Source organism: Polypterus senegalus, chromosome 7, assembly GCF_016835505.1.
Source record: "Polypterus senegalus isolate Bchr_013 chromosome 7, ASM1683550v1, whole genome shotgun sequence".
In the NCBI taxonomy this organism is placed as follows: domain Eukaryota; kingdom Metazoa; phylum Chordata; class Cladistia; order Polypteriformes; family Polypteridae; genus Polypterus; species Polypterus senegalus.
The window spans coordinates 8,577,960-8,600,861 of NC_053160.1; the positions used below are offsets into that span (position 1 = coordinate 8,577,960).

A 22,902-nucleotide genomic window follows, 5' to 3' on the forward strand; every position below is an offset into this window, starting at 1 on the left:
ATCATCAGAAAGACGAGACTTTGAAGTTTCATTTGATGGGTAGTATGTCGAGGTGCATGACAGAGGGGCATGCACACATTACTGTAACGTTTTTAAAACGCTGTTATGTCCCGGGACCGGTACGTGTGCGCGTTAATAATTAATAAATAATGTGAATTTCCCCTTGGGATTAATAATCTATCTATCTATCTATCTAACATGAAAATGACCAAAGAGAGCAGCATTTCTCCATTTAGCTTGATACCATTTACACCAGTGTGTACTTATCATGCACTATTGGGTTTAATAAAACACTTGGAAGGAAAGTGAAGAGAAAAAAGTGAAGGACTGAGAACTACTCCTCCATTCTAGCCTTTAAATCATTTGGATGATATCCTTAGAAAGGGAAAGAAAATCGAGAATATGAGAGTTACCTGACATAGCAGAGTTAAAGCAACTAACAAGCTATGAAATTAAATTGTTGCCAAGAATTGCTTTCTTCCTTTTTTTTTTATTTTACTACAATCCATACAAAGCACTCAGGTTTTTACAAAAAGAAAAATCGAGTTAAGAACAGATCGATCCCCACCCCTGGTCACAACAATTGCTTTCTAATTAAGCAAGTGGGTTAGAACAAAAACCTGCAGCCACGGCGGCTCTCCAGGACTGTGATTGAGGATCCGTGGAACTGAGTTACCCAAACCATTCGATAACACTTCAGCAATTAATTTGCGTTCTGATGCTGGTCTTACTGATCATAAAATAAGTCATTATGATGGTAATTGATGAGACAAATTCATATTTAATTGCAGAATTACAGTATTTGAGGGTTCCACTAGAACAGGGGTCACCAAGTCCAGTCCTGGAGGACCACAATGGCTGCAGGTTTTCATTCTAACCCTTTTCTTAATTAGTGTCCTGTTTTTGCTGCTAATTCACTTCTTTTGTATTCATTTGAATTGATTTGCTCTTGAAGACTCAGACTCCTCAGTTCTTTCTTTCTCCTTAATTAGCAGCCAAACAATAACGAGATACAAAATGAGCCAAAACAACTGGTGTCCATCATACGATATCTGAAAATAAAGAAAGGTCTCAGGAATGTCGATCTGCTCAGGTCCACAAAGCATTTGACCAGAGCTCTTAGAAAAGAGAAAAGCAACAATTTCTGAAATATCTGCTATTGCACAATGAGAGCAGACAACAAGCCACGAAATTAAATAGCGGGTTTAATTAACGACAAAAATCGGCACCTCATTAAGCAAGTGGTTAGGGTGAAATTGGTTGGGAGTTTGAGGCCCTGACTTAGTTGGTCTTCTGTTGGCTCATTCACTTTACTTTTCATTTCTGTTTGGATGCCGTTTAAGGAAAGAAATGAAGCATCTCAGGGGAACAAAATCTTAAAAAAGCAATTCAAATAAAATGAATTCACAAGAAGTTAATTAGCAGCAATAACACAGCACTCAATTACAAAAAAGGGTTAGAATGAAAATCTACAGCCACGGTGGTCCTCCAGGACCCCCTGCTAAACACCAGTGGTATCAAACTCCGGGCCTAGAGGGCCAAAGTGGCTGCAGGTTTTCATTCTAACATTTTTCTTAATTGGTGACCTGTTTTTGCTGCTAATTAACTTCTTGTGAATTCAGTTCAATTGACTTGATTTTTCAGATTTGTTCCCCTGAATTTCTTCATTTCTTTCTTTAAATGGCACTCAAACAAGAAATGAAATGTGAAGTGAGGGAGCCAAGAGAAGGCCCAACTAAGTCAGGGCCTCAAACTCCAACCAATTTCACTCTAATCAGTTGCTCAATTAGTCTTGTTGTTAATTAAAACCGTTACTTAATGCTGTGGGTTGTTGCTGCTCTCATTGTGCATTGGCATACATTTCCAAAATTGTTGCTTTTCTCTTTTCTAAGAGCTCTGTGAAAATGTTTTGTGGACCTGAGCGATCTTTACTCCTTCCTTTTTTTGAGACTGTCAAATTTTCCTATTTCCATTATCTCTAATCTGCTCTGCATGTGCATCACGGGACTTGCTTCCAAAGGTTGTAAGTATGATGTGACGGGACGTGAAAGTGTCTCTCTTCCAAAGATCACGTCTCGTCGTAGGAAAAAAGTCTCGTCTTGTCGCAAGATTTTTTTTTATAATAGAGAGATATTGATTCTGGTGTAGTTAGTTTACAGATGATACTAACATTGGAGGGACGGCAGACGCTGAGGAGGCTGCAAAAAGACTTTGGAACAGAGCGAACACCTGGAAAATGCAGTTTAACGTAAAAAGGTGTCGTGTGTGGGCAAAAGGGACATCAATTACAAATAAATACAAAATAGGAGACACTGAGCTATAGGAAGCAACCTGTGAAAAGGATTTAGGGATTCATGTTGACGCAACATTTTAATTGTCTAAGGCTGTGGTCTCAAACTCCGGTCCTGGAGGGGAAGCTTCAAGTGCTGCTTTCTTGTAATGAGGTGACCACAACTGCACACAGGACTCCCGATGTGGTTATATAGTCTGAGCATAACATCCCTTGAATTATATTTAAGTTTTTATGATTGAAGGCTAATATTTTATTTCACCTTTTAATTGCTTCTGCACGTTAGTTAGACAAGTGATCTCAAACTCTGGTTCTGGAGGGCCGCAGTGGCTACAGCTTTTTATCCTAACCCTTTTCTTAATGAGTGCCCTGTTTGTGCCGATAATTAACTTCTTGTGAATTCCGTTCAATTCACTTGTTTTTTCAGATTTGTTCACCTGAATTGCTTCATTTCTTTCTTTAAATGGCACCCAAACAGAAACGCAATGTGAAGTGAGGGAGCCAACAGAAGACCAACTAAGTCAGGGCCTCAAACTCCAACCAATTTCACTCTAATCAGTTGCTTAATTAAAACCGTTATTTAATGCCGTAGATCGTTGCTGCTCTCATTGTGCATTGGCATACATTTCTAAAATTGTTGCTTTTCTCTTTTCTAAGAGCTCTGTGAAAATGTTTTGTGGACCTGAGCAGATCGACATTCCTGAGACCTTTCTTTATTTTCAGATATCGTATGATGGACACCGATTGTTTTGGCTCATTTTGTACCTCGTTATTGTTTGACCGCTAAGGAAAAAGAAACAATCGAGGGGTCTGAGTCTTCAAGAGCAAGTCAATTCAAATGAATTCAAAAGAAGTTAACCATCCAACCTCTGCTCCTTAGGGACAAGCTGACTGAGATGGGAGTAGATTCACACCTGGTGCCATGGATCGTGGACTATCTTACAGACAGACCTCAGTATGTGCATCTCGGGAACTGCAGGTCTGACATTGTGGTCAGCAGCACAGGAGCACCGCAGGAACCTGGACTTTCTCCAGTCCTGTTCAGCCAACATACATCGGACTTCCAATATGATTTGGAGTCCTGCCACGTGCAAAAGTTCACTGACGACACTGCTATGGTGGGCTGCATCAGGAGTGGGCAGGAGGAGGAGTACAGGGAGCTAATCAAGGACTTTGTTAAATGGTGCGACTCAAACCACTTACACCTGAACACCAGCAAGACCAAGGAGCTGGTGGTGGATTTTAGGAGGTACAGGCCCCTCATGGACCTCGTGATCATCAGAGGTGACTGTGCAGAGGGTGCAGACCAATAAATACCTGGGAGTGCAGCTGGATGGTAAACTGGACTGGACTGCCAATACTGATGCTCTATGTAAGAAAAGTCATAGCCGACTATACTGTACTTTCTGAGAAGGTTGTCATTCTTCAACATCTGCAATAAGATGCTGCAGATGTTCTACCAGGCGGTTGTGGTGAGCGCTCTCTTCTACGCGGTGGTGTGCTGGGGAGGCAGCATAAAGAACAGGGACGTCTCACGCCTGGACAAACTGGTGAGGAAGGCAGACTCTATTGTAGGCACGGAGCTGGACAGTTTGACATCGGTGGTGCTGAGCAAACTCCTGTCAATCATGGAGAATCCACTGCATTCACTGAACAGGATCATCTCCAGACAGAGGAGCAGCTTCAGTGACAGACAGACTGCTGTCACCGTCCTGCTCCACTGACAGACTGAGGAGACCCCAAACTATGTGACTCTTCAATTCCACCCGGGGGAGTAAATGCTAACATTACTCAAAGTTATTGTCTGCTTTTACGTGAATTTTTATTACTCTTTAATATTGTTCTTTGTATCAGTATACTGCTGCTGGATTATGTGAATTTCCCCTTGGGATTAGTAAAGTATCTTTCTAATTAGCAGCAAAAACAGGTCACTAATTAAGAAAAGGGTTAGAATAAAAAGCAGCAGCCATTGTGGTCCTCCAGGACTGGAGCTGGCGACCCCTATTCTAGAGCACGGGTGTCAAACTCCTGTCCTCGAGGGCCGCAGTGGCTGCAGGTTTTCATTCTAACCATCTTCTTCATCAGTGAGCCATTTTTGCTGCTAATTAACTTCTTTTGCCTTAGTTTTAATTAACTTGACTCAGGCCCCTTAGTTGTCTCTTCTTCCTTAATTAGTAGCCAAACAATAAGGAGACATCAAACGAGCCACCATACGACCAGCTCACTGGTGCCCATCACATAATATCTGAAAATAAAGAAAGGTGAAGGTCTCAGTAAGGTTGATCTCTCAGGTCACCAACACATTTTGTCAGTGGTCTTAGAAAAAAACAGAAAAATCAACAGATTTGGAAATGTCTGCAGTGGCAGAATGAGAGCAGCAACAAGCCATGGAATTAAATAACGAGTTTAATTAACAGCAAGAATCAGCTTCTCATTAAGAGACTGGTTGGAGCTTGAAATCCCAGTTTAGCTGGTCACCTGCTGGCTCGTTTCACATCTTATTTCTATTTGGTTGTCATTTAGTGAAGAAAGAAATACATTTAGAGTACCACATCCTTAAAAACAGGGCTATTAAAATGAAGGGCGAAGGAGTTAATTAGCAGTGAAAAGTACTCACCGATTAGGAAAAGAGTTAGAATGAAAACCTGCAGCCACAGAATGAGAGCAGCAACAAGCCACTGAATTAAGTAACATGCGTAATTAACAGGAAGAATCAGCTTCTCATTAAGAGACTGGTTGGAGTGAAATGGGCTGGAGTTTGAAATCCCAGTTTAGCGGGTCACCTGTTGGCTCGTTTCAAGTCTCATTTCTGTTTGGCTATCATTTAATGAAGAAAAGGAATAAATTCAGAGGACTGAATCCTTAAAAAGATGGCTATTGAAATGAAGGGAAAAGGAGTTAATTAGCAGTGAAAACTACTCACTGATTAGGAAAAGAGTTAGAATGAAAACCTGCAGCCATTGTGGCCCTCCAGGCCCGGAGTTCGACACCTCTGTTCTAGAGGAACCCTCAAATACCGTAATTCTGCAATTAAATATGAATTGCCATCATAATGACTTGTTTTATGATCAGTAAGATGAGCATCAGACTTTCAAGAGCAAGTCAATTCAAATGAATTCAAAAGAAGTTAATTAGCCAAGTGTTAAAGTGTGCTGCATACAATCCTCGCAGATATGCGATCGATTCAGCTGTCAGGGGCAGGGGGTCCCCTCTTGGTCATTACAGGTTTCAGATACTCAATCATTTCATCGAGTAGAGGGGGTACCCTTCATCATTCTGATGCGCGGTTATTCCTTTGTGTCCTCAAATTGGGAGTGGGGATTGGTGAAAAGGCCCCTTGTCGTCACAGGTCCCTGGGCACGCCTGATGGTAGACTTCACAAACCAAAAAAGAATTTAAACAGAGCCAGCGATTGCTGCTGCACCTGTATGGCCTTCACACAAGCACCGCCCCCTTCAGGCAGCACGCTAGCAGCAGTCCGAAAAAGGGGGCGGGGTCACGACACACAACACAGAACATCGTCACAGAGTCTTCAACTTTGACATCCCCTGCGAGTTCTAGTCCTACTCAGGCGACGAGATCAGTAACTGCCATCTGCAAGTCGTGTAAAGTGACATCCGCTTTAGCAGCAGTAATTGGTCACAAATGAACAAAGAGGCAGGAACAAAAAACCTGTATCCACTGCCACCCTCCATGATCTGAGTTGGACATCCCAAGACTGAAGGGACATGAGCGAGTGTGAACAGATAATGACGTGCCTTAACAGGAACGTCGAACATGGCAATTACACAGCACAATTCACCTTAGATAGCTCACAACATAACAAAGACCAATACGAGATCACTCAAAAGCCAGCAGACACAATGTCATACATTTTTTTTTTTTTTTTTTGAGGACTCACCAGAAAACATCTGTTCACTCACTGAGCGGCAGCTGCAGAGAAGGATCTCTTTAATCTGCGGCGCAGTGAAATTATGACATTGTCTCGCTGCACTTCTGTTAGCCTGTGAGGCAAGTCTGGAGGAAATTCAACCCAAAAAAAAAAAATCATGCCCTCCCGCTTTATTGGCACAGGAAAAAAAAAATACAAAAAACAAAAGATTTATAAACTTCTCTATGGAGAAGAACAAGAAGACGAATTAGTGAGCATCAAGCCGATGAAGCAATCGCGCTGTTGCGAGACAGTGTTGCTGATTCCAACCTGCTCACACTCAAACCGCTGGCAACACTTTTCCAGTTAATTATGTTTTCTAGGCTTCTAGGCTTTAAGCTGTCATCTACGTGGGTAATTCTCCTCTGATGCGTGATGTGTTAGAGCTTGACTATAAAAATAAAAACAAAAAAAAAAAAGCTTGAACATCACTTTTTGTTGTTCTTCACATGTTTCTCAAAGAATATTCAGAAGATTCCAAACCCCCCCAATGATCATACACACTTGTGTGTTACTCTTTGGTCAATATTTTCAAAAGATGATCCAGCTGTGGAACAGCCCACCATTTCGTTATGTCAGGCCTTTGCTCTGTCCACTCAGCGTATGGCCGATTAGGGTAATGTCATGGGATTTTGATACAAAATGCAAGGAAAAACATGAAAAGAAAGCAGATCAGATCAGAAAGACTATAAAAAATTTGTGAATTTCCCCTTGGGATTAAAAGAGAAGCCAAGCAAAATGAAACCTCCCCTTGGGATTAATAAAGTATCTATTATATAGTGCCTTTCATATCTATCTATCTATCTATCTATCTATCTATCTATCTATCTATCTATCTATCTATCTATCTATCTATCTATCTATCTATCTATCTATCTATCATTATATAGTGCCTTTCCTATCTATCTATCTATCTATCTATCTATCTATCTATAATATAGTGCCTTTCATCTATCTATCTATCTATCTATCTATCTATCTATCTATCTATCTATCTATCTATCTATCTATCTATCTATTGCCTTTTGCCTTTCACTCACTCTATCTATCTATCTATCTATCTATCTATCTATCTATCTCAACAGGAGAGTCACCCTACCAGCAGCTGGCCTTCTCACCACTCTACTGGTCTGTAGGCCTCCTGATCCCTGGCCTCGTTTGCGCTCTCCAGACCGAGACTTGGCTTCCCTAACGACCAGGATGCTCAAGCCTCCTGACCCGCTGCCTTCTCTGCCTTACGCAGCCAGCAGTTCTACTACCAGTCACTCCCGTTCCTCCATAAAATGTTCAGCGGGAGCGCCCACTTCCAACTGCCCTAGGTGCTGACCAAACACCCCAGCTAGGGCTGAACTGTCCAGCTGCCTGCCTGCGAGCCTTCACTCGCTCGCTCACTCACTCGCACCTGCTCTTTCGCTCTCTCTCCATGCTGCTTGTTGCTTGCTGCTCTCCTGCAAACACCTTCTTTTTTCCTTCCTTTTTTCTTCTCCTCCTTGCTGCCTCGCGCTTCTATTTATGACGGGGACGTGACTCACCTGTGGCAATCAGCGGCTCCCAGTAACAATTACGGATGCGGACGACTCCCCACCTGTGCACTTAAGTGAGACTCGCCCTCACCGCAAATCACCCCAGGAACCACTTCAGCCACACATCACCACGGTGATTATTTGTTTTAAAAATGGCCCTTTGACATGAGCTGTGGACCCGCTATACCACGGTGACACAGTGGCTAAGGCTTTGGATTTTTAAGTTCTGAGGTTATGGGTTCAGATCCCACTACTGACACCACTGTGAGACCGTTACAAAGTCACCACACTTGCCTGTCCTTATGTTTCAATGCATTTAAACCTCTAGTATACCTTTACAGCGGTGATTCCCAACATGGGGCGCATGCCCCATTGAGGGGCAATTTGATTTTTAGGGGGGCAATTTGAAAATTTAGGTATGTTAAATTATAAAATGAAAAAAACAGAAATTCACTGTTAAAAATGATAGAAAAAAGTCAACAAATAATTTGTATTTTTTAAAGAGACATTTATATTGTTTGCTGATGACATTGTGATCTGTAGTGATAGTAGGGAGCAGGTTGAGGAGACCCTGGAGTGGTGGTCTAGAGAGGAGAGGAATGAAGGACTTTTCCCACTTTACAGATGCAGCAAAAATATAACATATTTATTATTATTATTATTATTAAGATGCTTTTATCCAATGTAACTTACCAAGCAAGTTAAATAGCGCAAGCATCAAAATCATCCCATGTACCTCTAATGCGTATTTTTCATGTCACCTTTGTTTTAGGAATTCTCTGTCAAGCCAGCAGCCCCCAAATGACACAGGTTGGCCGAGGTAGCTTTCCTGACACTGAAGATGCCCTTTAAAGTGACAATTTAATAATAACAAAAGGAAAAACAGAAATATGGCACTTGTTTCTCATTGCTATGATTAATTCTTTACATTTTTTTTTTTTGTTCTTTATGTCACCTCATACAATTTCTTGTATTAGGAATTTGTTAGTTTTCACATACCCCTTGGGGTCAGAGCGCAGTGTCAGCCATTACACAGCACCCCTGGAGCAATTGAAGGTTAAGGGTCTTGCTCAAGGGCCCGACAGAATGGGATTTCTTTTGGCAGTGGCGGGGATTCGAACCAGCAACCTTCAGGATACCAGCACAGATCCTTAGCCTCAGAGCCACCACTGCGCCCTTTACCCTTTATATTATAAAACAACAGCAAACCACAAATCTCAGGTTCAAGAGTGGACTAAAACTAGACCAGGGCCCAATGATACTTTCAGGGCATTGGAGACAAGTTTAAAATCTGTTGTCAGTACCCCCGTTCACCTAAAAGAAGAGCATTGCAGTAGAAAAATCTGTCCAGTTTATAAATGATGATACAAACTAACACTCAAAAAATGACCAAAAACACACTTCCTGGGCATTACGTGCAAATCACGTGGGCAATTCAGAAGTGTTGCAGCATGGCATGTCTGGAGTTACATGCTGCCAAAATTAGTCAGACATTTCCTAACCCGCTTCATCCTGAACAGGGTCATGGGGGTCTCTGCTGGTCCTATCCCAGCTAGCATAAGACGCAAAGCAGAGAACAAACCCTGGAAAGGGCGCCAGTCCATCACAGAGCACACACACACACACACACACACACACACACACTAGTGCAAGATAACAAATAATTAAAAGGCTTTTAGAATCGAATGTCAGTGTTTTTCTTTGAATAAGACATTTTTTGATATAATGTAGATTTGAATTTTATGCATTCTAACAACCAACTGCACCTCAAACATTATAAGTCACTTTGAATAAAATTGTCAGCCTAATAATAAGTAATAATAATAAATATTTGTAGGTATATTCACTGAATTTAAAAGCAAACAGTGGGAACAGCTTGTGGAAGGCCCCCTTGCTGTTCCAGCATGACTGTGCCAATATGTACAATGCCAGGTCACAGACATGGAGGAACTTAAGTGGCATGCATAGAGCCCTGACCTCAACGCTACTGAAATCCCCTGGGATGAATTTGAACGCCAGGCCTTCTCATCCAGCACCCTCACAAATGCCCTTTTGGCTGAAAGGGCACAAAATCTCACAGCCACACTGCAAATTCTTGTGGAAAGAAGAGTTGCGGCTGCTATAACAATAAAGTGGAGGCACTCTCCATATTAGTGCCCATGGGACATCCAACAAGCTCAAAGGGGTGTGGTGGTCAGATGACGACAAATTGTCAGCCATATAATGTACTAGGGGGCTCCATCCCCTGCTCGCTTCGCTCGCCCACCCCTCGGTTTGGTTATCCGGATATACAATTTAAAGAGATTATTGTTATTTTCATGGGAATTGTTACATACTCTTTCGATTCTTTTGTTGCATCGTTTCTCCGTGATCATAAATATACGCCTGACCGAATTGGGGTTTCTTCGATATTAAACTTGTCGTTGCTTTAATTGTTGCGGGACCTCAGATTCTCATAGCGTATGGTTTATTGTTGTGTAAATCTACATTTTGTGCATTGGATGGTGCGAACACGAAAAGATTATTGTAGCCTCGGATATTTTGCCTACAGTATTTCACCAAACAACAAATCTTTTCATTCTCGCGGATACGCCTCTTCAATGGGAAGCAACACTACTTTTCTCTGATGGCAACACGAATGAGACGATCTACAAGTCTCCGACTTAAACTGTAAAGCCTTACAATATCTCCATACTTCTGACATATCACTTATGCCCATATATTTGATCTCTTTTTGCTGTTCTGTTATTTCACCGAGTAATAATGTGCTAATGTGATCTTTACTTTCCCGGAATTTGATACTTTCGAATTTTACCACTTTCATATTCTGTAGCTTGCTCTGCATGTGTATCGCGCCAACGTTTTTGAACGTTTTTATGAAGTCTTTTCTTTCTGATACTGATTGGACCTACGAGGTTTTCATTTCCACTTGATTCTTACTTTAATTATTTGCTGAATTTGTCTATAGATTAGTATTGTTCTTTTTTGCCTTCTTTTCCTGCCAACGCTTTCGTGTCTCTTTTCGACGCGCTGCTCTTTCTTCTTCGCTTAGTCGTTGACGTGTCATCTTGAACGTATAAAATTTTTAAAAGCTGGGAGCACATGAACTGTGTCTGCCAAAAGCATTCCAACAACTGAAAGGTTAGGTGTCCGTGATCTTGTTTTAAACTGGTTGTAAGTAGGGCGTGACGTGCAAAAGTCACCATCTTACATGTCTTGCTTCCAAAGGTTGTAATGTCTAGTCTCGCGGGACGTCAAAGTGTCTTTCCGAGAACATCACGTCTCAACCCAAGATTTTTTTATTATAATAGAGAGATATACGGGACATTCTGTATCACAGTGGGCCAGAGCACTGAGCACAAGGCAGGAACAACGGGCACCAGTGCATCACAAGGCCTACGCACACACACAAGGCAGGTTTGTAATCGCTGATCAACATAACCGGCACGTCTTTGGTGATATGGAAATAAAAGGCGAGTAGCAAGAGGAAAACTGATAGAGACATGTGGAGAACCTGCAGAGTCCATACTGACAACAAGCAGGCGCATAGTTTAACATGGGATACCAGCCATTGTCTCTATCTCTCTCTGTATATATATATATATATATATTGTGGCCGGGGATGGAGCCCGGCCGGGACGCCCAGGAGGACCAGAGGAGGGCTTGTGCCTCCTCCAGACCGAGAGGGGGCGTCCGTCCTGGTAATACTGGAGGCCAGTGGGAACAGCTTGTGGAAGGCCCCCTCGCTGTTCCAGCATGACTGTGCCAATATGTACAATGCCAGGTCACAGACATGGAGGAACTTAAGTGGCATGCATAGAGCCCTGACCTCAATGCTACTGAAATCCCCTGGGATGAATTTGAACGCCAGGCCTTCTCATCCAGCACCCTCACAAATGCCCTTTTGGCTGAAAGGGCACAAAATCTCACAGCCAAACTGCAAATTCTTGCAGAAAGAAGAGTTGTGGCTGCTATAACAATAAAGTGGAGGCACTCTCCATATTAGTGCCCATGGGACATCCAACAAGCTCAAAGGGGTGTGGTGGTCAGATGACGACAAATTGTCAGCCATATAATGTACTAGGGGGCTCCATCCCCTGCTCGCTTCGCTCGCCCACCCCTCGGTTTGGTTATCCGGATATACAATTTAAAGAGATTATTGTTATTTTCATGGGAATTGTTACATACTCTTTCGATTCTTTGTTGCATCGTTTCTCCGTGATCATAAATATACGCCTGACCGAATTGGGGTTTCTTCGATATTAAACTTGTCGTTGCTTTAATTGTTGCGGGACCTCAGATTCTCATAGCGTATGGTTTATTGTTGTGTAAATCTACATTTTGTGCATTGGATGGTGCGAACACGAAAAGATTATTGTAGCCTCGGATATTTTGCCTACAGTATTTCACCAAACAACAAATCTTTTCATTCTCGCGGATACGCCTCTTCAATGGGAAGCAACACTACTTTTCTCCGATGGCAACACGAATGAGACGATCTACAAGTCTCCGACTTAAACTGTAAAGCCTTACAATATCTCCATACTTCTGACATATCACTTATGCCCATATATTTGATCTCTTTTTGCTGTTCTGTTATTTCACCGAGTAATAATGTGCTAATGTGATCTTTACTTTCCCGGAATTTGATACTTTCGAATTTTACCACTTTCATATTCTGTAGCTTGCTCTGCATGTGTATCGCCAAGCGTTTTTGAACGCTTTTATGAAGTCTTTTCTTTCTGATACTGATTGGACCTACGAGGTTTTCATTTCCACTTGATTCTTACTTTCCTTATTTGCTGAATTTGCACATAGATTAGTATTGTTCTTTTTTGCCTTCTTTTCCTGCCAACGCTTTCGTGTCTCTTTTCGACGCGCTGCTCTTTCTTCTTCGCTTAGTCGTTGACGTGTCATCTTGAACGTATAAAATTTTTAAGAGCTGGGAGCACATGAACTGTGTCTGCCAAAAGCATTCCAACAACTGAAAGGTTAGGTGTCCGTGATCTTGTTTTAAACTGGTTGTAAGTGGGGCGTGACGTGCAAAAGTCACCATCTTACATGTCTTGCTTCCAAAGGTTGTAAAGTCTAGTCTCGCGGGACGTCAAAGTGTCTTTCCGAGAACATCACGTCTCGACCCAAGATTTTTTTATTATAATAGAGAGATATACGGGACATTCTGTATCACAGTGGGCCAGAGCACTGAGCACAAGGCAGGAACAACGGGCAGCAGTGCATCACAATGCCTACGCACACACACAAGGCAGGTTTGTAATCGCTGATCAACATAACCGGCACGTCTTTGGTGATATGGAAATAAAAGGCGAGTAGCAAGAGGAAAACTGATAGAGACATGTGGAGAACCTGCAGAGTCCATACTGACAACAAGCAGGCGCAGAGTTTAACATGGGATACCAGCCATTGTCTCTATCTCTCTCTGTATATATATATATATATTGTGGCCGGGGATGGAGCCCGGCCGGGACGCCCAGGAGGACCAGAGGAGGGCTTGTGCCTCCTCCAGACCGAGAGGGGGCATCCGTCCTGGTTATACTGGAGGCCTCGGGTAGAGGGCTTGGAAGCCCAGCCCTGTAGGGACCCGTGGCCACCGCCAGGCAGCGCCCCAGTGCCTTATTATCCCGGGAGCCCGGCACTTCCGCCACACCAGGAAGTGCCGGGGGGAAGACGACAGGGGACACCCGGACGGCTTCCAGTTGTGCAGCCGGCATTTCCGCCACAAGGGGGTGTGTCCGTGGGAGATTGCTGGGAAGCAGCTGGAGCCCATCCGGGTTCCTATAAAAGGGGCCGCCTCCATCCAGTCAGCAGTGGATGTCGGGTGGAAGTGGACGGAACTGGAGAGAGGACTGGAGGCGGCCAGGAAAGAAACGCACAGGAACTGTGAGCCCTGGACTTTGGGGAATCGGTGCAGAAGGTACTGGGGTTTGTGGTGCACGTTCAATTTGTAAATAAACGTGTGTTGGGTGAAACAAAGATGTCCGTCTGTCTGTGTCCGGGTCAAAGTTCACTATATATATATATATATGTACATTGTGATGGACAGCCGGGTCCCACGCCCATGGGCAGCACAATACCTCCCCTGGGACGCTTGGTGGTAGCCACCCTGGCCAACGGTGATCCCCCAACCTTTCACATGGCTCCATGAAAGATGGAGTCTTCCACAGCCTGCTTGGGAGCTCGAATAGCCACTAGGGGGAGCTGCATGGAGTCAACAGCCCGGCTGGATGAGTCCTCAGCCCCACCCGGAAGTGTAATTAGGACCAGGTGGTCAAGCACATGGAACACTTCCGGGTGGGGCTATAAAAAGGGCCAAGAATCGGGAGGAGGAGGAATAAGCTAGAGGAGGAGTGCTGCTAAACGAGAAGAGAGTGTTTTTGTGTTGTAATTGTGCTTTTGGGACTGTGTTGGGCTGTGTGGCACGGGGAAGAAGTCCACTATATATATATATATATATATATACTGTATATATACAGTGACCTCCGTAATGTTTAGGACAAAGTCACATTTTTTTTTCATTTTTTTTTCATTGATTTCCCCCTCAGCTCCACAGTTCAAAATTATAAACCATAATATACACGGGTGGGCAAAAGTAGGTTTACAGTTGTGATTACACAAGATTTGCAATTTGAGATTATAACTAATGTGCCATTGTGCCATTCCTTTCAGTTAATAAAGTTAATAAAACGATTGTGATAATCATAACCCCGCATGTCTCTGTTCATAACAAACAACTGTAAACCTACTTTTGCCCACCATATATATATATATATAGGCAGAGTGGAGGCTCTGAGGTTAGGGATCTGCACTGGTAATCAGAAGGCTGTCAGTTCAAATCCCGTAAAATGCCAATAGGGACTCTGCTCTGTTGGGCCCTTGAGCAAAGCCCTTAATCTGCAATTGCTGAGCGCTTTGAGTAGTGAGAAAAGCGCTATATAAATTTAAAGAATTATCATTATTTATATGTTACCGGCAATGTATGAAATGCAGGCATTGTACAGAATGACGAAAATTGGGTGTCAAAGTATGAAATGATTAACATGTCATGCATTTCCTAGGCATTCTATGAAATGCCAAAAGACAAACCGGCAAAGTATAAAATATAATGACGTTTCTAATGTCACATGCCAACAAGTAGGTTCATATTTTACATTCTCTTGTTTTCCTCAATAAGAAAGTCTTATACTTTATTTTGTATTTCTTTCATTTTCATATACGTCTTTTCAATAAAAGCCTTTTCATGACTCTCTTTTAATACTTTACCTAAATAGCATTTGTCATTCTATATAATGCCAAGGTATTACATACAATGCCTAGGCAAAGTATATATAATATTAAAATAATTCAGATATTTCATACTTTGCCTAAACACGCCAGGCATTCTATACAATGCCTGCATTTCATACATTGCCAGTAACATATATATATATATATATATATATATATATATATATATATATATATATATATATATATATATATATATATATATACAGTATATACAGAGAGAGAGAAATTGCATATTATTTATGTGGATCTTACAAATAAAATAAATAACCACCATTGGAATATCCATCCATCCATTTTCTAACCCGCTGAATCCGAATACAGGGTCACGGGGGTCTGCTGGAGCCAATCCCAGCCAACACAGGGCACAAGGCAGGAACCAATCCTGGGCAGGGTGCCAACCCACCGCAGGACACACACACCATTGGAATATGATAAACATAATCAAATTATACAAAGAGGTACAACAACATATAAAAAGTTTCATGCAATTTATGTAAGCAGTAATTCTGTATACAGTATATATATATATATATATATGTCTGCATGTGTGTGTTTGTAGGTTTATAAGGTCAACATTGTCTGGTGTACAGACTGAGTGTGTGTGTGTGTGTGTGTGCAGTAGACAAACTATAAATACATAGTTAAATGTTTCATAACTGAAAATCTAACATTATTAGATTTCACTGAAATGCTAATTATACATTTTGTATTCAATATTAGTATAACAACTACAGCGTCATACATTATTAAACACCCTACAAGCAAAACGTCTCTGTTACATATTTGTACGTGTAAGTATATCCGGTATGGACAAATAAGCATCTTATAAATAAAATATCAATATTATTGAACTACACCGCAATACATATCAGTCCAGGTAAATAAAATTTAAACACAACAAAAGCTGGATTGGTAATTATTAAGAAATTCCTTTTTATGATATTGGATTAAGCAGGTTCCATTAATAGATGGATGGATGGGTGGATATGTAATATATTTCACTGTATATGTGTGGCCTTAAGTATCTCTGTATAGATATGTGCTAAATGTGTATGTGTGTTATAGTCAAAATTCACATTTAGTCAGTCAGTCTCCACACGGGTCTGCTGGAGCCAATTCCAGACAACACAGGGCACAAGGCAGGAAACAAACCCACAGGGCACACACACCCCAAGGACAACTTAGAATCGCCAGTCCACCTAACCTGCATGTCTTTGGACTGTGGGAGTGAACCGGAGCACCCAGAGGAACAAATCTTAGGCTGGGCAAACACACACACACCAAGCACACACTAGGGACAATTTAGGATCGCCAATGCGAAACCCACGCAGACACGGGGCAAACATGCAAACTCCACGCAGGGAGGACGCGGGAAGCGAACCCGGATCTCCATACTGTGAGGCAGCAGCACTACCCACTGCACCACCGTGCCGCCCAAATTCACATTTATTATTAATTACAAAACAACACTCTCAAACCCATGTAAGTTAAGTTGGTGTAATATTTCAAATGCAGCCACATTAAAGCATGAATTATGAAAGTTCGTACTTGTGAAAAGTCCACAGTGATGTCATACTGTACACTGACATGTATTACCAAATCTATTATGCCACGACTGGCTGCCATACTCTATATGTATGTGATTGTATATATTTATACTGTAGATGGCACACTTGATGAAAGCCTTACAGACAGATGTTGTGTCTTTTTCCATCTTTCCTTCTCAATGTTGGCAAAAAACCTGAGGACATTTTTTCCTTTGAAGATGCACACTGAAGTAACCCTACACTACCTCCACAGACAGATAGAGTGTGTAGTACATACCAAAAAGCATTTCACTATGTCACTACATATTGTACTTTTTAAGTGACAAATAAAATTTGAGATTCATATATATATATAAGAGGGACGTTCAAAAAGTTTCCACACTTTCATATTTTCATTAGAAATGGTGAAGGCGGGCGGAGTAGTAACTGGGCATTAAAAAGTTGGTACGACGCCGGGACAATCGCATCACAAACGAAGGTGACTGTGTAGAAAAGGGATGTCATTTGTGTTTGAAATTCTTAATAAACAGAGTTTAAAAAAAAGTGCGGAAACTTTTTGAACATCCCTCGTACAGTATGTATATATAGATATATATATATATACACATAAAATAAAAATCTGAAATTGTTACAATCATACATTACTATAAAACCCTATAATGTTCCACCACACTTGGTCTGGGATACAAATACTGTAACACTTGACTGTATTAGTATGCACTGTTAACATTCTTATTGACAATATAATATAACAACATATCTATAGCTTTGTAAAATGAAGTTTCTAATAATTACAAAGTCCACATTCTCATAATGAAGTAAACCCACGTCTGTGTGTCACGAAGAGCCTGTAAGGTAAAAGCCTGCAGCTGCTTTACTTGGATTACAGGACCTGAGCTGGCCTCGGCTAAAAGGCTCCACTACTTTAACACTCAGGCACACTCGTATTAATGCGCTGCACAAAACATCTCTAAGCACAAATTGCACATTCTTACAATAAAACAAATGATTTCCTTCACAAGATGCACTGAACGTGAAACAACTCCGCCATGCTTGCATTCAGCTGTTGCACGCTGTACTACAATGAGCAGCTTCTTACAATGGAAACTTTTACACGGCCGATTTGATACAATGGGGTGCACCACCAAACCAGCGTAACGGTGAGAGAAAGTCCTGCTTATAACATCTAATGGAAGTGACGCAGCCAAAGGTCTTTTACACTTGAAAAATCAGCACTAACTAATGTTGGAGTGAATTTGTACCTTTCAGTATTGTTGTACCTGAAACACAGCCAGTGACATAATAAACATATTAGTTACACCCTACACAGTCAATCATCTCTCATGTGAAACATTTACCTTTATTCAGTTTCATAATCCATCCATCCATTTTCTAACCCACTGAATCCGAATACAGGGTCACGGGGGTCCGCTGGAGCCAATCCCAGCCAACACAGGGCACAAGGCAGGAACCAATCCTGGGCAGGGTGCCAACCCACCGCAGCAGTTTCATAATGTGTCTACAATTCATATTTTAGTATAATAAATTGGAATATAATAAACAATATAATTTCATAACTCCAATGTGAGATATCTTTTTGGCAAATTAAATAATGCATACAAACTTAATATTCAGATGTGAAGGTATTAGTTTAATAAGTTAGAATATAACAATAAATATAATAGTTTCACAGCTTCTTTGTTTTCAAATATGATGCATAGTCTTAATATTCAAACATGAAGGTATTGTTATAATAAATTGAAATATTATTATAAATAATACAACTCCAATGAGAAATATTGTTTTCAAATACAATAATACATGTAAGACTTAATGTTCAAATATGACGATATTAGTATAATAAATTGGAATATACCATACCGTACCATTTTCTCAACCCGCTATACCCTAACCACAGGGTCACGGGGCTCTGCTGGAGCCAATCCCAGCCAACACGGGGCGCAAGGCAGGAAACAAACCCCGGGCAGGGCGCCAGCAAATTGGAATATAATAATAAAACTAATACAACTCCACAACTCCAATGCGAAATATTTTTGTTTTCAAATATAATAATGCATGTACACTTAATATCCAAATATGACAATATTAGTATAATAAATTGGAATATAATAATAAAAATAATACAACTCCATAACTCCAATGTGAAATATTTTTGTTTTCAAATATAATAATGCATGTATACTTAGTATCCAAATATGACGATATTAGCATAATAAATTGGAATATACCATACCGTACAATTTTCCCAACCCGCTGAATCCTAACTACAGGGTCACGGGGCTCTGCTGGAGCCAATCGCAAATTGGAATATAATAATAAAAATAATACAACTTCACAAATCCAATGTGAAATATTTTTGTTTTCAATTATAATAATGCATGTACACTTAATATCCAAATATGACAATATTAGTATAATAAATTGGAATATAATAATAAAAATAATACAACTCCACAACTCCAATGTGAAATATTTTTGTTTTCAAATATAATAATGCATGTTGACTTAATATTCACATGTGACGATATTAGTATAATAAATTGGAATATACCATACCATACCATTTTCCCAACCCGCTGAATCCTAACTACAGGGTCACGGGGCTCTGCTGGAGCCAATCCCAGCCAACACAGGGCGCAAGGCAGGAAGTAAACCCCAGGCAGGGCGCCGGCAAATTGGAATATAATAATAAAAATAATACAACTTCACAAATCCAATGTGAAATATTTTTGTTTTCAATTATAATAATGCATGTACACTTAATATTCAAATATGACGATAATTAGTATAATAAACTGGAATATAATTATAAATATTTCAATTTCAAAACTCCAATGTGACATATCAATATGTTTGCAAATGTACTAATGAACGTAGGATTCCTATTTAAATATTTAGACATCAGTCTAGAAAAACGGACTATAATTGCAGATGTGACATAAGCTGAAAGCCCCCCGAGTTTTCCATGTCGGCGTCCATCACCGAACGTGCAGCAGCTGAACTCAAGATCTTAACACGTAAACTGACCTGCCGTGTGAGACACGCGTTCCACACAAACCAGGTGCCGCTCTGACACACCCGATTGTCACCAAGGACACACTTATGTCCTGCTATAATTATCTGATCGGACTTAACAACAGATACAAGCTTTTAGTGCAGTAAAAGCTCGAGATGCGCTACAAGGCAAGACGCAAGTCCTGCTGTCTGTTCTCTAAATACTTACAGGCAAACAGTTTGACACTTGACGACAAATTTATTGTTTAACATTTGCCAGATTTCTTATAAACGAAAAGCGTACATTATAATAATATAAAAGTTCTATCCGTGTTAATTATAAAACTCCTTCCAGGTAAAGTTTCATATTGACACAATGCGTTAAAGTTTGGTGCCTTGCTTAAACACACGCTGTTCACAATTCGAATGCTTCTTATAAGAAAAACCTCCGCACCTTTCTAATAAACTGCTGCTCATCCCCAAATATCTTTAAAGTTTAAAAGTCAGTGCACGATCTTTTAACTGTGACAAGTTTCATAAAGACCTCGCAATCGTGTTGCGTCTATTATATTAAGTACAAGGGCACGTGCTGCTTCTTTATTTTCAGTAAAGAGCCCCCGCTTTTCCAGCTTCTCAGATTTTTCCAGTCACTTTCGTTCCTAATTCAAAGCCACTGGACAGCCCAAGCTACCTTCTCTTTCTCTGGACAGACGCCGTCCGCCACTCGCCGCTCGTTACACTTCACGTCATCCGACCTTAACGAGACGTCTACGCGGTTACAAAGTCTACCTGGCGAGCGGAACGTGTACCCCCCTGCTCCCCCACCCGTGGAGTTTGATGAGGGAGGGGGTATCCACATTGTCTTCTATGACTTATACAGATAGGTAACACAGTAATGTCTTATAATTTAACCCCGCCATTCCGACACAGGACCCCGCTGAGTTCGCTGCCACTAGCGGACAAATTGCGCCGCTTCGTCCCCCTGATCGAGAGGGGACTCTCAAACGTCTTTGGGGTAGTAATACAGTAGGAATCATTAAAAAGAGTCACGAGAAGGCGACGAGGGTCTCTGTCACGCTGTCCGTGTCCCGGACAGGCAGGCGCTGCACTCCCAAAGGCCATCACACTCGTCTCAAGCACAACAAGCAGCAGCAAAACAAGAAATGTTTCTCAAAGTTTGGAGAGGCACACAAATCGGGCATGAAAAGAACCAAAATGCGAAAGTTGTAAGTGGGCTCATATTTACCATTTGTGCATGTTGTCTCGCTGCTCCCGCGGCTGCTCGCTTCGCCTCCTTCGTGTCAGCTTCGCCCTCAGGTGGGGAACTTTTTCACTTTCAGTCTCTGAAGAAATTAAAGGAGGAGAAGAGGAAGAAAAAAAAAACGTCTCAAGGTGTCGCCTGTGCCGGCGCTCACCCTCGTGTTGCTTCACTTTTTTGCCTCAATTTTATTTTTAAGTATGGGAGGGTGTGGGGGGCACTGGTAGTCTTCTGACACCCGGGGAGGAGGGGGGTGTGGTGGTCGCGAGGTGGCTTAAAGTTGCCGCTATGCCGCTTTTTTTTTCCAGAGTTACAAAATGTTGAGGAGGACATGCAAACCCAAAAAAAAAAAAAAAAACTGAGGAGGATGGCGATGTCTGTCTTGGGATGGGGCGGGGGCTGACGGGAGTGGGTGTGTGTGTGGGGGGGGTGTTCTCTCAAATTTCCGACAAATCAGTGAGAAATCGGCGCTGCACCCATCATCTACAAGAAGCAGGAGAGTTCTGATAAAGAAAATAAATACGATACGAAATGACACGAAGCCAAAGCTGAACAACGCCGCGGAACAAGAAGAGTCGCGCCGCGTCTGCAGCTTCGGAGAAGAGAAGAGACGGGACGGATCGGGACGGGGGGCCAGCGATCGGCGACTCACTCGAGGAGCTCACGGCTTCCTCCGGAATGCCACACCACCGCCGCCGCCTGCTCGCGCTTTCCCGTCTAACTTTTTTTTTTTTTTTTTTTGGCCGCCACTGTGTTTGGCGTGCAGGCTGAAGAGTCACATCTGTGAGTGACACGGAGCCAGCTGAGTTAAACCCTTCCCCGCGGGCACGAGGAGTTAGCGGAGCCCAAACTGACAGACAAGCATAGCGGCAGCCGATGGCCTGCGGGGCCTAAAGGAAAAGGGTGTGCGTGTGTGTTATAGGCGGGGGGGAAGGGGGTGGACATGTAGGGGCAACAGGGGAAGATTACAGAAAATTGTGTTTCAGAGTAAACGTTAACAGCACGCCGTGATTCAGAGACCGCGTCAACCAACTCCCACAAGTCAACTCTAACCCGATTTTGTTTTAGTGTGCCAATCTTTGTAGTTTATGGCGCACGAGGTGCCAACACTCTACAGCTCTGTTTGTGGATCGTGCGGGTTCCGTAAATGGACGGATGGATGGATGGCAAGCACGGGCAGCTGAAGTGATTCATTCAGATTCTCACGTTGAGTCAGTGGTGAGACTGATTTCTAAGTGGTGTCTTTCCAAGGTGATCATCGTGCCAAGTGCTTAGCAGGCGTAGCGTAACGCTTTGGGTTTTTTTTCTGCATTTGGAACAAGCAAGGAGTCACGCGGGAGGTCAGTGAGCCGACCACCATCACATGGCGTGGGCCTACAGCGGAACGTCTTCATCACATTGGGCCTGACGGGGAAGGTGAGGAGGATCACAACTCATTAGTCCCGATTTACACCGGGACTGCCCCGACTTCAGGCTGTGCGTCCCGACCAATCATTTAAAAGCAGCATGTCCGGGATTATACAGGCTGCTCATCTCATGGACGTTTAATCGTTCAGCAAACATGGCTCATCCGACACAGGCAACGTTCAAATGTACCGCGATTATTATTAACACTCGGAAATCCAAGGAAAGGGACAGCCTTCGCACTGCGCTCAAAACTCCAGGTGGAGCACCCACCTCCCAAATTCCAAGGGGGCAGCCCCAACCATACTCTTCCATTATATATATATATATATATATATATATATATATACAGTAACTGTATGCACAGAACTCCAAGGGGGCACCCCCAACAAGTCCACGCTCTTCCATGGATAATTGTGTGCTCAAAACTCCAGGGGGAGCGCCGCCACCCCAAAAAAAAACTCCCAAGAAGGCAACACAACAATCCCCGACCATGTTCTTCCATCTTTTATACATGTAACTGTGCAGGCACGCCAACTCCTCGGGGGCACGCCAACACGACCACCCTCTTCCATTTTATATACAGAATAGCTGTACCCTCTGGTTGCGCCAACATAGTAATGAAACAG

At 42.1% G+C, this 22,902-nt stretch overlaps 1 protein-coding gene across 3 annotated transcripts in view; it reads right to left on the reverse strand.

The window, feature by feature from the left end:
* bnc2 (basonuclin 2) overlaps positions 1–21,221 on the reverse strand; it is an 803,167-nt gene extending 781,946 nt beyond the window's left edge. For all 3 annotated transcript variants that reach the window (XM_039758208.1, XM_039758207.1, XM_039758209.1), the window contains exon 1: positions 20,858–21,221. In XM_039758208.1, the coding sequence (XP_039614142.1) occupies positions 20,858–20,860 (3 nt within the window). In that variant the 5' untranslated portion in view covers positions 20,861–21,221. The remainder of the gene's footprint in view (positions 1–20,857) is intronic.
* Positions 21,222–22,902: the final 1,681 nt, after the last annotated feature.